Source organism: Rhinopithecus roxellana, chromosome 7 (assembly GCF_007565055.1).
Source record: "Rhinopithecus roxellana isolate Shanxi Qingling chromosome 7, ASM756505v1, whole genome shotgun sequence".
Classification (NCBI taxonomy): Eukaryota; Metazoa; Chordata; class Mammalia; order Primates; family Cercopithecidae; genus Rhinopithecus; species Rhinopithecus roxellana.
This window is the reverse complement of record NC_044555.1, coordinates 153,472,647-153,489,357: the sequence shown is the minus strand read 5'-3', so window position 1 is coordinate 153,489,357 and position 16,711 is coordinate 153,472,647. Positions and strand designations below refer to the sequence as shown.

General features: G+C 38.5%; 1 protein-coding gene across 2 annotated transcripts; it reads left to right on the top strand.

The window, feature by feature from the left end:
- Window positions 1-15,515: 15,515 nt before the first annotated feature.
- Window positions 15,516-16,325, top strand: LOC104675852 (glutathione S-transferase omega-1-like). Of its 2 annotated transcripts, XM_010380508.2 has the most exons (2): window positions 15,610-15,906; window positions 16,006-16,266. In XM_010380508.2, exons 1-2 carry the CDS (start codon window positions 15,625-15,627, stop codon window positions 16,264-16,266), a joined length of 543 nt encoding a protein of 180 aa, XP_010378810.2. In that variant the 5' UTR covers window positions 15,610-15,624. The 2 variants fall into 2 exon arrangements, with proteins under 2 accessions (XP_010378809.2, XP_010378810.2); XM_010380507.2 differs by having other exon boundaries at window positions 15,516-16,325.
- The last annotated feature ends 386 nt before the right edge of the window (window positions 16,326-16,711 follow it).

Below are 16,711 nucleotides of genomic sequence, written 5' to 3'. Positions count from 1 at the left end.
TACAATCCCTGATCTAGTTAATTACATCAAATAACCAAACCTGCATAAATATCAAATAGGAAAAACTCAAAGTCTCTTGAAAAATCATTAAACATTCACATTTCTGGCTCTGTTCATACTGTTTCTCTGACATGCCTACATTTACCCCTCCTCTCTGTCTATGTAGTTTTACAAATCATGTGTGATTCAGTTTAAATTCTATTTCCCTGTGAAACCACATTTTCTCTCCTAGATTGTAAAGTCCATGAGGGCACCCACAATTTATTGTACTATATGACATACTGAATTTGAATCTATTTTCTTTTCTTTTTTTTTTTCAATTGGAGCACAGTTTAATTTGCTGCTATGATGACATCGGCCGTTCATGAACATGAACCCTGACAGGTATAATCTTTTACCTTCTATTTGTTTTAGAAATGTTACAGAAGAAAAAAATTAAAATAATGATGTGACGAATTGCTATGTAATGAGATATAAGCTATGCTGTCAAAACATTTAAAAGATAAAGTATATACATACAGACAGGTATCGGTTTGGATCCCAACTCTGCTGCTTCCCAGCTGTGTGATCCTAGTCAAGATGGTGACCTTTCTGAGACTTATTTACTAGGCTTTTTTTTTTTTTTTTTTTTTTTTTTTATTATACTTTAAGTTCTAGGGTACATGTGCATAACGTGCAGGTTTGTTACATATGTATACTTATGCCATGTTGGTGTGCTGCACCCATCAACTCGTCAGCACCCATCAATTCATCATTTATATCATGTATAACTCCCCAATGCAATCCCTCCCTCCTCCCCCCTCCCCCCTCCCCATGATAGGCCCCAGTGCGTGATGTTCCCCTTCCCGAGTCCAAGTGATCTCATTGTTCAGTTCCCACCTATGAGTGAGAACATGCGGTGTTTGGTTTTCTGTTCTTGTGATAGTTTGCTAAGAATGATGGTTTCCAGCTGCATCCATGTCCCTACAAAGGACGCAAACTCATCCTTTTTTATGGCTGCATAGTATTCCATGGTGTATATGTGCCACATTTTCTTAATCCAGTCTGTCACAGATGGACATTTGGGTTGATTCCAAGTCTTTGCTATTGTGAATAGTGCCGCAATAAACATACGTGTACATGTGTCTTTGTAGTAGAATAATTTATAATCCTTTGGGTATATACCCAGTAGTGGGATGGCTGGGTCATATGGTACATCTAGTTCTAGATCCTTGAGGAATTGCCATACTGTTTTCCATAATGGTTGAACTAGTTTACGGGATTGTTTTTTTCTTGTAAATTAGTTTGAGTTGTTTGTGAGTTCTAGATATTAGCATTTTGTCAGATAAGTAGATTGCAAAAATTTTCTCCCATTCTGTAGGTTGCCTGTTCACTCTGATGGTAGTTTCTTTTGCTGTGCAGAAGCTCTTTAGTTTAATTAGATCCCATTTATTAATTTTGACTTTTGTTGCCATTGCTTTTGGTGTTTTAGACATGAAGTCCTTGCCCATGCCTATGTCCTGAATGGTATTACCTAGGTTTTCTTCTAGGGTTTTTATGGTTTTAGGTCTAACATTTAAGTCTCTAATCCATCTTGAATTAATTTTCGTATAAGGAATAAGGAAAGGATCCAGTTTCAGCTTTCTGCTTATGGGTAGCCAATTTTCCCAGCACCATTTATTAAATAGAGAATCCTTTCCCCATTGCTTGTTTTTGTCAGGTTTGTCAAAGATCAGATGGCTGTAGATGTGTGGTATTATTTCTGAGGGCTCTGTTCTGATCCATTGGTCTATATCTCTGTTTTGGTACCAGTACCATGCTGTTTTGGTTACTGTAGCCTTGTAGTATTGTTTGAAGTCAGGTAGCGTGATGCCTCCAGCTTTTTTCTTTTGGCTTAGAATTGTCTTGGCAATTCTGGGTCTTTTTTGGTTCCACATGAACCTTAAAGCAGTTTTTTCCAATTCTGTGAAGAAGGTCATTGGTAGCTTAATGGGGATGGCATTGAATCTATAAATTACCTTGGTCAGCATGGCCATTTTCACAATATTGATTCTTCCTATCCATGAGCATAATTGGATTCCTAGGTATTTTATTCTCTTTGAAGCTATTGTGAATGGGAGTTCATTCATGGTTTGGCTCTCTGTTGGTCTGTTACTGGTGTATAAGAATGCTTGTGATTTTTGCACATTGATTTTGTATCCTGAGATTTTGCTGAAGTTGCTTATCAGCTTAAGGAGATTTTGGGCTGAGACAATGGGGTTTTCTTAATATATAATCATGTCATCTGCAAACAGGGACAATTTGACTTTTTGTTTTCCTAACGGAATACTCTTTATTTCTTTCTCTTGCCTGATTGCCCTAGCCAGTATTTTCAACACTATGTTGAATAGGAGTGCTGAGAGAGGGCATCCCTGTCTTTTGCCAGTTTTCAAAGGGGATGCTTCCAGTTTTTGCACATTCAGTATGATATTGACTGTGGATTTGCCATAAATAGCTCTTATTATTTTGAGATACGTTCCATCAATACCGAATTTATTGAGAGTTTTTAGCATGAAGGGCTGTTGAATTTTGTCAAAGGCTTTTTCTGCATTCATTGAGATAATCATGTGGTTTTTGTTTTTGGTTCTGTTTATATGCTGGATTATGTTTATTGATTTGTGTATGTTGAACCAGCCTTGCATCCCAGGGATGAAGCCTACTTGATCATGGTGGATAAGCTTTTTGATGTGCTGCTGGATTCGGTTTGCCAGTATTTTATTAAGGATTTTTGCATCGATGTTCATCAGGGATATTGGTCTAAAATTCTCTTTTTTTGTTGGGTCTCTACCAGGCTTTGGTATCAGGATGATGTTGGCCTCATAAAATGAGTTAGGGAGGATTCACTCTTTTTCTAGTGATTGGAATAGTTTCAGAAGGAATGGTATCAGCTCCTGCTTGTACCTCTGGTAGAATTCAGCTGTGAATCCATCTGGTCCTGGACTTTTTTTGATTGGTAGGCTATAAATTATTGCCTCAATTTCAGAGCCTGCTGGTCTGTTCAGGGATTGGTCTATTCAGGGATTCAACTTCTTCCTCGTTCAGTCTTGGTACAGTGTAAGTGTCCAGGAAATTATCCTTTTCTTCTAGGTTTTCTAGTTTATTTGCGTAGCGGTGTTTATAATATTCTCTGATGGTAGTTTGTATTTCTGTGGGGTCGGTGGTGATATCCCCTTTATCAATTGTTATTGCATCTATTTGATTCTTCTCTCTTTTCTTCTTTATTAGTCGTGCTAGCGGTCTATCAATTTTGTTGATCTTTTCAAAAAACCAGCTCCTGGATTCATTGATTTTTTGGAGGGTTTTTTTGTGTCTCTATCTCCTTCAGTTCTGATCTGATCTTAGTTATTTCTTCCCTTCTGTTAGCTTTTGAATGTGTTTGCTTTTGCTTCTCTAGTTATTTTAATTGGGATATTATGGTGTCAATTTTAGATCTTTCCAGCTTTCTCTTGTGGGCATTTAGTGCTATAAATTTCCCTCTACACACTGCTTTAAATGTGTCCCAGAGATTCTGGTATGTTGTATCTTTGTTCTCATTGGTTTCAAGGAACATCTTTATTTCTGCCTTCATTTCGTTATGTACCCAGTAGTCATTCAGGAGCAGGTTGTTCAGTTTCCATGTGTTGAGCGGTTTTGACTGGGTTTCTTTGCCCTGCGTTCTAGTTTGATTGCACTGTGGTCTGAGAGACATTTGTTATATTTCTATTCTTTTACATTTGCTGAGGAGTTCTTTACTTTCAACTATGTGGTCAATTTTGGAATAAGTGTGATGTGGTGTTAAGAAGAATGTATATTCTGTTGATTTGGAGTGGAGAGTTCTGTAGATATCTATTAGGTCTGCTTGGTGCAGAGCTGAGTACAATTCCTGGATATCCTTGTTAACTTTCTGTCTCGTTGATCTGTCTAATGTTGACAGTGTGGTGTTAAGGTCTCCCATTATTATTGTTTGGGAGTCTAAGTCTCTTTGTAAGTCTCTAAGGACTTGATTTATGAATCTGGGTGCTCCTGTATTGGGTGTATATATATTTAGAATAGTTAGCTCTTCCTGTTGAATTGATCCCCTTCCCATTATGTAATGGCCTTCTTTGTCTCTTTTGATCTTTGATGGTTTAAAGTCTGTTTTATCAGAGACTAGGATTGCAACCCCTGTTTTATTTGTTTTCCATTTGCTTGGTAGATCATCTGCCATCCCTTTATTTTGAGCCTGTGTGTGTCTCTGCATGTGAGATGGGTCTCCTGAATACAGCAGACTGATGGGTCTTGACTATTTATCAAATTTACCAGTCCGTGTCTTTTAATTGGACCATTTAGTCCATTTACCTTTAAGGTTAATATTGTTATGTGTCAACTTGATCCTGTCATTATGATACTAGCTGGTTATTTTGCTCGTTAGTTGATGCAGTTTCTTCCTAGCATTGATGGCCTTTACACTTTGACATGTTTTTGCAATTGCTGGTACATGTTGTTCCTTTCCATGTTTAGTGCTTCCTTCAGGATCTCTTGTAGGGCAGGCCTGGTGGTGAAAAAATCTCTTAGCATTTGCTTCTCTGTAAAGGATTTTATTTCTCCTTCACTTATGAAACTTAGTTTGGCTGGATATGAAATTCTGGGTTTAAAATTCTTTTCTTTAAGAATGTTGAATATTGGCCTCCACTCTCTTCTGGATTTGAGAGTTTCTGCCGAGAGATCTGCTGTTATTCTGATGGGCTTTCCTCTGTGGGTAACTCGACCTTTCTCTCTGGCTCCCCTTAACATTTTTTCCTTCATTTCATCTTTGGTGAATCTGACAATTATGTGTCTTGGAGTTGCTCTTCTCAAGGTGTATCTTTGTGCCATTCTCTGTATTTTCTGAATTTGAATGTTGGCCTGCCTTACTAGGTTGGGGAAGTTCTCCTGCATGATATCTTCTAGAGTGTTTTCCAACTTGGTTCCATTTTCCCCGTCACTTTCAGGCACACCAATCAGTCGTAGATTTGGTCTTTTCACATAATCCCATATTTATTGGAGGCTTTGTTCATTTCTTTTTACTCTTTTTCTCTACACTTCTCTTCTCGCTTCATTTCATTCATTTGATCTTTAATCACTGATACTCTTTCTTCCAGTTGATTGAGTTGGTTACTGAAGCTTGAGCATTTGTTACATAGTTCTTGTGTTATGGTTTTCATCTCTATCAGTTCTTTTAAGGTCTTCTCTCTGTTGATTATTCTAGTTATCCTTTCATCATTCATCCATTCTTTTTTCAAGGTTTTCAGTTTCTTCATGCTGGTTACATAGTTCCTCCTTTAGCTCTGAGAAACTTGATCAATTCAAGCCTTCTTCTCTCAACTCGTCAAAGTCATTCTCCATCCAGCTTTTTTCCATTGCTGGTGATGAAATGCATTCCTTTGGAGGGAGAGATGTTATTTGATTTTTTGAATTTCCAGCTTTTCTGCACTGCTTTTCCCCCATCTTTGTGGTTTTATCTCCTTTTGATCTTTGATGATGCTGATTTACTGATGGGGTTTTGGTGTGCATGTCCTTTCTGTTTGTTAGTTTTCCTTCTAACAGTCACGACCCTTAGCTGCAGGTCAGTTGGAGTTTGCTTAAGGTCCACTCCAGACCCTGTTTGCCTGGGTATCAGCAGCAGAGGCTGCAGAAGATAGAATATTGCTGAACAGCGAGTGTTGCTGTCTGATTCTTACTCTGGAAGCTTCGTCTCAGGGTCTACAGAGCCGTGTGGGATGTGAGGTGTCAGTCTGCACCTAGTGGGGGATGTCTCCCAGTTAGGCTACTCAGGGGTCAAGGATTAGAATTAGAATAGGGAATCAGATGCAGATACCCTGATTCCCATGATTCCCATTCCTGTTCTCTTTCCACTATTTTATGTTGCCTTTTGGGTCATTTAATTTATGCATATGCTATTTTTATTTTATTACATTATTTTTATTTTATTCTCAGATGCCAACCTCTGTGCTGGGAGAACCACTGCTCTCATCAAAGCTGTCAGACCGGGACATTTACATCTGCAGAGGTTCCTGCTGTTTTTGTTTAGCTATGCCCTGTCCCCAGAGGTGGAGTCTACAGACGCAGGCAGGCCTCCTTGAGCTGTGGTGGGCTCCACCCAGTTTGAGCTTCCCGGTGGCTTTGTTTATGTACTTAAGCCTCAGCAATGGTGGGTGCCCCTCCCCTAGTCTCACTGCCACCTTGCAGTTAGACCTCAGACTGCTGTGCTAGCAATGAGGGAGGCTCCATGTGCGTGGGACCCTCTGGGCCAGGTGTGGGATATAATCTCCTGGTGTGCCATTTGCTAAGACCCTTGGTAAAGCACAGTATTAGGGTGGGAGTTACCCTATTTTCCAGGTGTTGTGTGTCTCAATTTCCTTTGGCTAGGAAAAGGAATTCCCTTCCCACTTGTGCTTCCCAGGTGAGGCGATGTCTCGCCCTGCTTCAGCTTTCGCTGGTCAGGCTGCACCGGGGGACCAGCACCAACTGTCCGATATGCCCCAGTAAGATGAACCCGGTACCTCAGTTGAAAATGCAGAAATCACCCGTCTTCTTTGTCACTAACGCTGGGAGCGGGAGGCTGGAGCTGTTGCTATTTGGCCATCTTGGGCGCCCCCCAGCTGCATTCGTTTATTCATAGGAAAATAGTGGTATTAAGGGGTGGGTGCAGAATAAAGACAATTGTTACAGTATAAGTTGTTCTTTCCCTTTTTAATCTATGTTCCCAGTTCCTTTTTTTGCCAGTGAATTCAATAAAGTGTTGATAAAATCAAGACCTGTGTGAATTTCTTCCAAGTTGTTTGCAGTACCACCTTTCTGAATCTTTTCTATTAGCCAGGACTGCTACTCTTCTTGCATCTACTCCAGCGTGCCATTTGGAGGTTCTAGCTCACCGTTCTGAGGTCACTCTATCTCTTCTGGATCATTCTTCCCCTTGGTTGGTGGTAGTTTCCTGGCTAGGCCCTCACTGGACTTTTGTGGGTTTGTCTCACCTGGGGAGCAACAAGAAAGTTACTGTTCTAAATCACATTTTAGGCTCCAGCATTTGTGAATTTGGGTTAATAGAAGAACAACTATGAGAAGGAAGAGAAGGTCACAAAAGCAACAGCCTAGGACCAGAATGGGAATAAGCATACGATGAAAACTTAATATTTTTATTTTTTATTGGTGTTGTAGCTTATAAGCTGATTGCCTGTGGCCTCAAATGAAATTTAGTATCACCTTTCATTTCCTTAGCTCAGCATGCCTCCTTTGGAATCCAATAAAAATGGCAAAAACAAAACAAAACAAAAGCAACCAACCAACCAACAGCAGCAACAACAACAACAAACAGAGTAACAGTACTTGGCCTGGAAATTTGTCTAACAGCAGATTACTTTACCAAGCCACTGCTGTCATCCATTTATCTATTTCAACCAAATTAGATTTTTCACTCTCCTCTAGGCATCTCTTGGGTTTTTCCATCTCTGTGTTCCCTGACCCCTCTTCTCAGAATGTACTCACTGCTCCTCAGCCTACTTTTTTATCTTTATTTTTTTAACTTTATTTATTTATTTTTTTTGAGACAGAATCTCACTCTGTTTCCCAGGCTGGAGTGCTGTGGTGCGATCTCGGCTCACTGCAAGCTCCGCCTCCCGGGTTCACGCCATTCTCCCGCCTCAGCCTCCCGAGTAGCTCTTCAGTCTATTTTAAACCCAACACCTTTTACCGCAGGTCCAATCTAATCCAGAGATGTTTCCCTATTTTCATTACTCTTGCTGATGACTTTTTCTTTTGTGCTCCAATAACACCACTGACTGTGCCACACTGATCATACTTAGCATAACTGGCTTAGAATCTAAATTTGGAAGGACTCTTAGAAATTGGCTCTATATAACAAAAGGTTAAAGATGGATATTTAATTTAAAAAAGGGAGGTGTGGGGAGTTCCTTAGAACATCTGACTTGATACTGTATTGGCAAGATTGAGAAAATGCTGCTTGTTGATATATATTATAACATAGCATTTAAAATATATAATAACAAGCAGCATTATATTATAATATATTATATATAACAAATAGTATATATAATTATGTATTTGTTGATGTTAGGAATGTGTTGATATTATCCTCTTTAAGCAGCAGGACCTGATGGAGATAGGGAGAGCCCTTACCCTCTCATACCATTCCTTGACGTGGCAATCATCAAATCCCCTTATTTCAGGGAAGGAAACAAAGCCAAAACATTGCCAGAATGGCATAATTAGTGATCCTACAATAAGTTGTATTAGAATAGGGAATCAGATGCAGATACCCTGATTCCCGTGATTCCCATTCCTGTTCTCTTTCCACTATTTTATGTTGCCTTTTGGGTCATTTAATTTATGCATATGTTATTTTTATTTTATTACAAAAACTGAGGCTCTTAGGGGCAAGGACTAAATCATATTCATCTCTGTTTCTCACAACATAGCTTAGCACAGGACTTGGGCATCAGGAAAACAATGTATAAATAATTATTGATTGGTAGATTTATTTTGTAGGCCTTTAGTTTATATATTTTCTTGATAGTTGTTCAACTTCTATTAAATTAAGTCATAATAATGCCTCAGGAAGCAAAATTAAGTGATCTCCAATATATCTATACCAATATTCTAAAGCAGGGTGTGGCAATCACTCTCTGTGAAACCTTGGGCAAGTCACAGTCCCTCTCTCGGGCTTGGTTTCCTTATTTTTAAAACCATGGAGGTGTAATACATGATTTCTAAGCTCTTTTTAATTCTAACATTCCAATGAGGCTAATTTATAGAGTTTTATTTATTTATTTTTAAATATCATTAGCACAAGAATATTTTACAGGAGCAAGATATGGAACAATAATTACAATGTTAACAAGATGCAATCCCCAGAGTTCAAACTAGATCTGTTATCTTTCTTTCTTTCTTTTCCTTCCTTCCTTCCTTCCTTCCTTCCTTCCTTCCTTCCTTCCTTCCTTCCTTCCTTCCTTCCTTCCTTCCTTCCTTCCTTCTTTCCCTTTCTTCCTTCCTTTTGTTTTTAAACTTGATTCATGCCAGCTCTCTGTTTTTGGTCACCAAGTTCAATTTTGAATGTTAGTCAAACATCAAATGTATAAACTGAGTCAAATCAAGATAAAATATGAAGACAAAATGAGATTAACCAAACCTCACTCTGTCAAACAAATTGATTTCCCTTTTTCATTGTTAACTTTATGTTCCAACAATGAGGAATTATTTATTTCTATATTTCCCTACCAATGCAGTCCCGAATAAGGCTATAAGCATTAGAGTTGGGCATCCTCGGTTTTAAATGTCAGCCGCACCATTAACTATTTGACTTTGGGTGAATTACTTGATCTTTCAAATTTTTTGTTTCCCCACCAGGAATTGAAGCTAAAATTCTTACTTTGCAAGATTGTCATGAGAATGAAGAGAAAATATACATGAAAACTCTTAGTACAATATATGGAACTTAGGTGTACAAGACATCTTGATGGCAATCTATGTCATGTGTAATTGGTATTAGTAAGGAACAGGTTTTTGTTTTTATATTTCACTCTTTTTTTTTTTTTTTCTTTGAGACAGTGTCTCACTCTGTTACCCAGGCTGGAGTTCAGTGGTGTGATCCTGGCTCACTACAGCATTTGCCTCCAGGGTTCAAGCAAATCTCCTAATTGAGCCTCTTGAGTAGCCGGGATTACAGGCACCCACCACCACACTCAGCTAATTTTTGTATTTTTAGTAGAGACGGGGTTTCACCATGTTGGTCAGGCTGGTGTTGACCTCCTGCCCTGAAATGATTCATCTGCCTAGGCCTTCCAAATTGCTGGGATTACAGGCATGAGCCACCATGCCAGGCTTATATTGCATTCTTTTTATGTGCTTCTAATACTTCATTTCATTTATCTGTAGTTACTTTTGCAGTTTGGATAAGAGAATGGTGAAAGAACATGAAATAACCTCCTCCCCTTGATATCCTTATCTCCATTCAGCCTACCAATTCAGTCTGAAAAGCTACATGAGAAAAAGATGTTAGGAGGGATGTTTAGCTGCGGCTCAAAATGAAATAGAAACATGAGAGCAAAGTGTAAGCATTTAAAATAATTTGTATGAGCTGGCTCCCAGCACATGCAGGCTCTTCATCCCTATGCATACAAACTGAATTATCAATATCTAATAATAGATGCTGATTCATGGACACATTTCATCTTAGTCATATATAAATAAGCCCTGGGTGAGACAACTATTTCCATGAGAACTGTAACTTTCTCTCATCTAAATTTCTGAACTTTCTACCATTTCTCTTGCTAATCATTTCTTGATTTGACTCAGTTTATAAATGTGATATTTAACACTCAAATTGAACTTAGTGACCAAAGACAGAGACTTGGCATGAATTAGTTTTAAAAATAAGAAAGAGAGAGGGGGAGAGAGAGAGAGATGAAAGAAGAAAAGGAAGGGGGGGAAAGGAAGGGAAGAAGAAAGGAAAGTCACAAAGTCACTTAAAAAAGTAAGTCATAAAGCTGTAGAAAGAAACCAATTAACGAGAGCTCCCCACACAGTAACTTCAAGCCCAAGCTCAAAGTTGTCTTGAACCAGCAAAATGGTAGTAATTATTTTAATGAGAACTCAGATTGTTTTCAGTGTTCCAGGACTGGGTTCTGCCCTTTTTCTGTTTCCTCTCTGGCCCTGAATCTGTTGCTAATAGATATGCTGAAAACTGGATTTGCTGATAATTATGAAACAAAGTGCTGCTACTGTAGAGAAAAGAGAACTAGTCTGGGAGCTAAAAGACCCAAGATTTAGTCTACGCTCTTGCACTCATTTCCTGGAATGTGACACAAATTATTAGTCCTTCCTGGACCTCCATTTCCTTTTCTGCCAAATAAGGGACTTTCTAATTCTGCCATGCAGTGCCTGAAAAACAGAATATCAGACTTTTTTTAGCAAACTCCAGGCACTCTGATGCAAGTGTGTGTGTGTGGGGGGGGGTGGGTGGAAACAGTAAGGTACAGAAGTCTTGGGGTAGAGGAGTGAGGGCTACAGAATGTTCAGATTTCAAAGAAGCAATGATTAAAGAATGATCTGTTTTAAACCTGCTAACACTGCAGCCAGGCCCTTTTATTCATCTTCTGTTTATCTGGATCCATGTAGACCATAAGAAACAGTACCCTGGCCGGGGGAGAGCTAAGGAGGAAAGAACAGGGAACAGAACAAAGTTTATTCAAACTGAGAAGTAAGAAACATCTGCCCTCTCCCTCTTCTCTTGCCAGAAAGTTCTATTGAAACTGGCTTCAGAACACTAATAAAAAAGTAAGTTGCCAATCAAAGTGCACATTACAATTTCATTTTTTATATAAGTAATCGGAAGAAAACACCTCAGAATAATAATAGTGGATACCTCAGAGCAAAAATAATTTGTGTGCTTTTATAAAGTTTCCAATTGTTTTTCACAATAACCCCCTTATGAACTCCTCACTCCACTCTTGATCCCCAAATCCCATTCATCATAGAGATCCTAGAATATCTTTTTCTAAAAGTATATATCAGGTCATGTGAATCTCTTGCTTAGAAGCCACCAGTTGATGCCTATCACACTTATAACTACAAGCCAAACTTTACTGCAGTCAAGACTCTCCATGATTATTTGTCATAAGACTACCTCTAGGAACTTATTCCCTATCACCCTTTCTTCCTGGCCCAGTCTACTTCAGCTATTCTTTAAATTCCTGAAGCCCACTCCCACTTCAAAGACCTTCTACTTACTCTTCTGCTTCCTGGTATGTTCTTCCTGCAAGTTTTCACATGATTAATTTATTGTTATTCTCATTCTCAATTTCAAAGTGACATAAGCAAAGAGGCTTTCCTTGATTCCCTTGTTTACATGAGTCCCTCACAGAAACCTGTACTCTTCCTGCATACCATTTGAATAATATGTCATTGCAATCAAACATACTTTTTTCTTTTTGCTATTTCACACTGATCTGCAAGCTCCTTGAGGATGGGGACTATGTCCCTCTTGCTCACCACTTAGCACTGGGGAGTGTTTAACACCATTCATGAAACATATTAGGTGCTCAAGGTTAGTTGAATAATGATTCAGCCAGTCAACATATATTACATTTGTAAGAAAGAAGAAAAGACAGAGGGCACATTTACTTGATAATTCCACCTCTATAGTACATCCTTGGTGGTGTGTGTCCCCAGTACAAATGACCATTTCCAAAAAGAAACTGGTTCTAGAAAACACACTTTATTCCTTAATAGTGTGAGTGTTAGATTTTTGTGCATACCCGGTATCTAGGTCCTCTGAAAACTTGCTGATGAATTCATAAATACTAAATACCTATTTTGCCTCATAGATCAGCTCCTTACCCAGGAATAATGTTCTAAGCTTTCATTAGAAAGCAGAAACTTCCTTCAGTTTCTAACAAAGTGCATAAATTAGCTAGGAAGGACTTAGTTAAGAACACTGTGGTCCAGTCTCATCTATTATTTTCTGTTATGATAAATGGCAAAGAGGTTGCAATGCCAGTAAGTTGGTTTCAGAAGAACTACGACATCATACTATTTACTTACACTTTACACTCAAAGTCACACTTGAAAGAAAAATATTTGAATTTGATAATAAAGGTCATGGAATCAACTTAAATGCTTATAAATGATATGCTGGATAAAGAAAATGTGGTACATATACACCATGGAATACTATGCACCCATAAAAAGAATGAGATCATGTCCTTTGCAGGGACCTGGATGGAGCTGGAGTCCATTATCCTTAGTACACTAATGCAGGAACAGAAAACCAAATACAACATGATCTCACTCCTAAGTGAGAGCTAAATGATGACAAGACATGGACACATAGAGGGGAACAACACAAAATAGGGCCTGTCAGGAAAAAAATAACTAATGAGTACTAGGCTTAATACCTGGGTGATAAAATAATCTGTACAACAAACCCCATGACACAAGTTTACCTATTTAACAAACCTGCACATGTACCCGTGAACTTAAAATAAATGCTTAAAAATGTCTCTTATGAAAGTATCTGTCTGATGGACAATGTAACCATTAATATTTACACACTTAAGGGAAGGGAAATATATATTTGAGAGGTCTGGAGCCAACAAGAGTAAGAATCACAATCAACTGTCACTATGTATAACATGGATATTATGACCCATAACAGCTACAGCTTAATCTGATTTCTGCAAATGACACTTGCCTCTATTAAGGATAAAGCGACATACAAATGGCCAACAAGCATATGAAAAAGTGCTCAACATCACTAATCATCAGAGAAATGCCAATTAAAACCATAATGAGATATCCTCTTACATGGGTCAGAAGGGCTATCATTAAAAAGACAAAAAGAAAACCAAATATTGGCAAAGATGTGGAGAAAAAGGGAACTCTCATACACTGCTGGTAGGAATGTAAATTAGTATAACCTTCATGAAAACAGCATCAAGTTTTCTCAAAGAATTAACAACAGAAATTCCATTTAATCCAGCAATCCCTCTACTGAGTATCCACCAAAAAGAAAAGAAATGCTAAAATGACGTCTGCACTCGTATTTATCACAGCACTATTAACAATAGCAAAGACATAGGACCAACAGATGATTGTATAAAATGTGGTACACACACACACATATACACACACACACAGCAATACTATTCAGCCTTAAAAAAGAATTATATCACGTTTTTCTGAAACAACATGGATGAAAATGGAGGCCATCACCTTAAGTGAAACAACTCAGACACAGAAAAATACTACATGTTTTCACTTATAAGCGGAAGCTACGCAATGTGTACACATGGACATAGAGTGTGGAATAATAGAAAATGGAGACTCAGAAGGGTGGGACAGAGATGGATGATGAGAAATTACTTAATGGATTCAATGTACATTATCTGGCTGTTGGATACCCTAAAAGACGAGACTTCACCACTGTGCAATCTATTTATGAAACAAAATCACACTTGAACCCTATAAATATATACAAAAACTTTTCTTAAAAAAGAACAGAAGCAATTCCTTTTTTTGGAGGCTTTCCAAACAAGAAACGCTTTTCCGAAAAGGAAAGGCAGGGTTTGTCAGCAAAAATACCCTAGTAGGTAATGTTTTTCTTTCACAACACTATCCTCTGTTCTTGTAATTGAGGGACTTCCATTTTTAATATAGGTCAGCACTCTCAGAGTTATAGAGAGGTTGCTATTTGAGGAATGGATCATAGGGCAGGGTTGCTGGGATGGGGAGGGTTGCTGGGAAACAGTCTCTCATGTTCCTAAGGTTCTGTTATTAATCTAATTAATTTATCTGTTAATTAGATAAATTTATTACTTAATGTGGTGAAAAAATAATTTATTAATCTAAATTAATTAAATTAAACTAAATTAATAAATTAATTTATTAAACTAAATTAATTTATTACTAATGTGGTGAAAAACACTCTGGTAGTTATATTTAAAGTTTAATCTTGCTTCATACTCACAATAGATTTCAAGATAAAGAACTGGAGTTCAGGGACAGTAAGTGACATGCCTATTGTCACACAGAAAATAATTGTTAAAGCTAGAGTATAAAATTAAGCTTGCTAACTTTATAAAGATCCTGTGGTACCATGAAAATTACTCTGCTAAAGAGGTTTCCAGTGGCCCTAAAACAAGCAGACATTGAGAGCCCCATTTGAGTATTACTCTGGTGCATTGCTGTCCTTAAATATATACATGATATAAATGATGAATTGATGGGTGCTGACGAGTTGATGGGTGCAGCACACCAACATGGCATAAGTATACATATGTAACAAACCTGCACGTTATGCACATGTACCCTAGAACTTAAAGTATAATTAAAAAAAAAAAAGGAAAGAAAAAAAAAAGAAAAAAAAAAAGAATGAATATAGATGCTTGTTGTACATAGGAAGTAAAAGAGGTAAGTATGGACCCTTCTCTATCTGTCTTCAGAAGAAAAAAAAAATAGATACGCTGATTTTTAAATATCAACGTGTATAACAAATTGGTCCCTTGGACAATACTGATTATAGCATTTCTTTTACATTTTATAGTGATTAATTCTCTGTGTCCACTTGACCAGGCCAAGCATTGCCCAGATTCAACATTATTTTGAGGTGTGCCTGTGAGGGTGTTTCTGAGTGGTATTAGCATTTGAACCAATGGACTCAGCAAAGTAGATTGCTCTCCCCAATATATATATTAGTGGGGAGCATCCAATCCATTGATGACCTGAATAGTATAAAAGACGAAGGAAGGAGGAATTAACCCCTTTTGTTTCCTGTCTGCCTGCTTGAAGTGTAACATTCTTCTCCCGCTCTTGAACTGAAAATTAAACCATCAGCTCTCTTGGTTCTCAGGGCTTAGGACTTGGACTGAATCATGCCACTTGCTTTCTTGGGTCTCCAGCTTGTAGATGGCAGATTATGAGATTATGAGCCTTCTCAGTCTCTATAATTGTGTGAGCCATTACCTCATAATAAATTTTTTCCGAGAGGAGCTCAGCCTGCGCTGCGCCACGATGTCCAGGGAGTCAGCCAGGAGCCTGGGGACGGGAAGCGCGCCCCCGGGGCCGGTCCCGGAGGGCTCGATCCGCGTCTACAGCATGAGGTTCTGCCTGTTTGCTGAGAGGACGCGTCTGGTCCTGAAGGCCAAGGGAATCAGGCATGAAGTCATCAATATCAACCTGAAAAATAAGCCTGAGTGGTTCTTTAAGAAAAATCCCTTTGGTCTCGTGCCAGTTCTGGAAAACAGTCAGGATCAGCTGATCTTTGAGTCTCCCATCACCTGTGAGTACCTGGATGAAGCATACCCAGGGAAGAAGCTGTTGCCGGATGACCCCTATGAGAAAGCTTGCCAGAAGATGATCTTAGAGTTGTTTTCTAAGGTGCCATCCTTAGTAGGAAGCTTTATTAGAAGCCAAAATAAAGAAGACTATGCTGGCCTAAAAGAAGAATTTCGTAAAGAATTTACCGAGCTAGAAGAGGTTCTGACTAATAAGAAGACGATGTTCTTTGGTGGCAATTCTATCTCTATGATTGATTACCTCATCTGGCCCTGGTTTGAACGGCTGGAAGCAATGAATTTATATGAGTGTGTAGACCACACTCCAAAACTTAAACTGTGGATGGCAGCCATGAAGGAAGATCCTACAGTCTCAGCCCTGCTCACTAGTGAGAAGGACTGGCAAGGTTTCCTAGAGCTTTACTTACAGAACTGTCCTGAGGCCTGTGACTATGGGCTCTGAAGGGGGCAGGAGTCAGCAATAAAGCTATGTCTGATGTTTTCCTTCACTAAATAAATAAATAAATAAATAAATAAATAAATAAATTTCTTCCTATGTAAATCTTCCTATTGAGGTAGGAGGCAGGACTTTGGTCCAGAGGTAGGACTCAGACACTAGACCAAATTGAGGACTAGCTAAAACAGGAATAAGGTGGAAGCAACTTTCCATAAGATAAGCCCACCAGTGTGCCATGTTAGTTTACCATTGCTATGACAACACCTGGGAGTTACTGTGATGGCAACACTCAGGAGTCCCTATACCTTTCCATTCAATGACTCAATGACCCAAAAGTTACTACCTTTTCCCTAGACATTTCTGCATTAATCACACCTTAATCTACATGTAATTAAAAGTGGGCATAAATATAAACGTAAAACTTCCCTGAGCTGTTACTATAAACACACTG

Excerpts from the sequence above, each read along its gene's own strand:
- LOC104675852 (XM_010380507.2), top strand. The coding sequence starts at position 15,541 with ATGTCCAGGGAGTCAGCCAGGAGCCTGGGGACGGGAAGCGCGCCCCCG.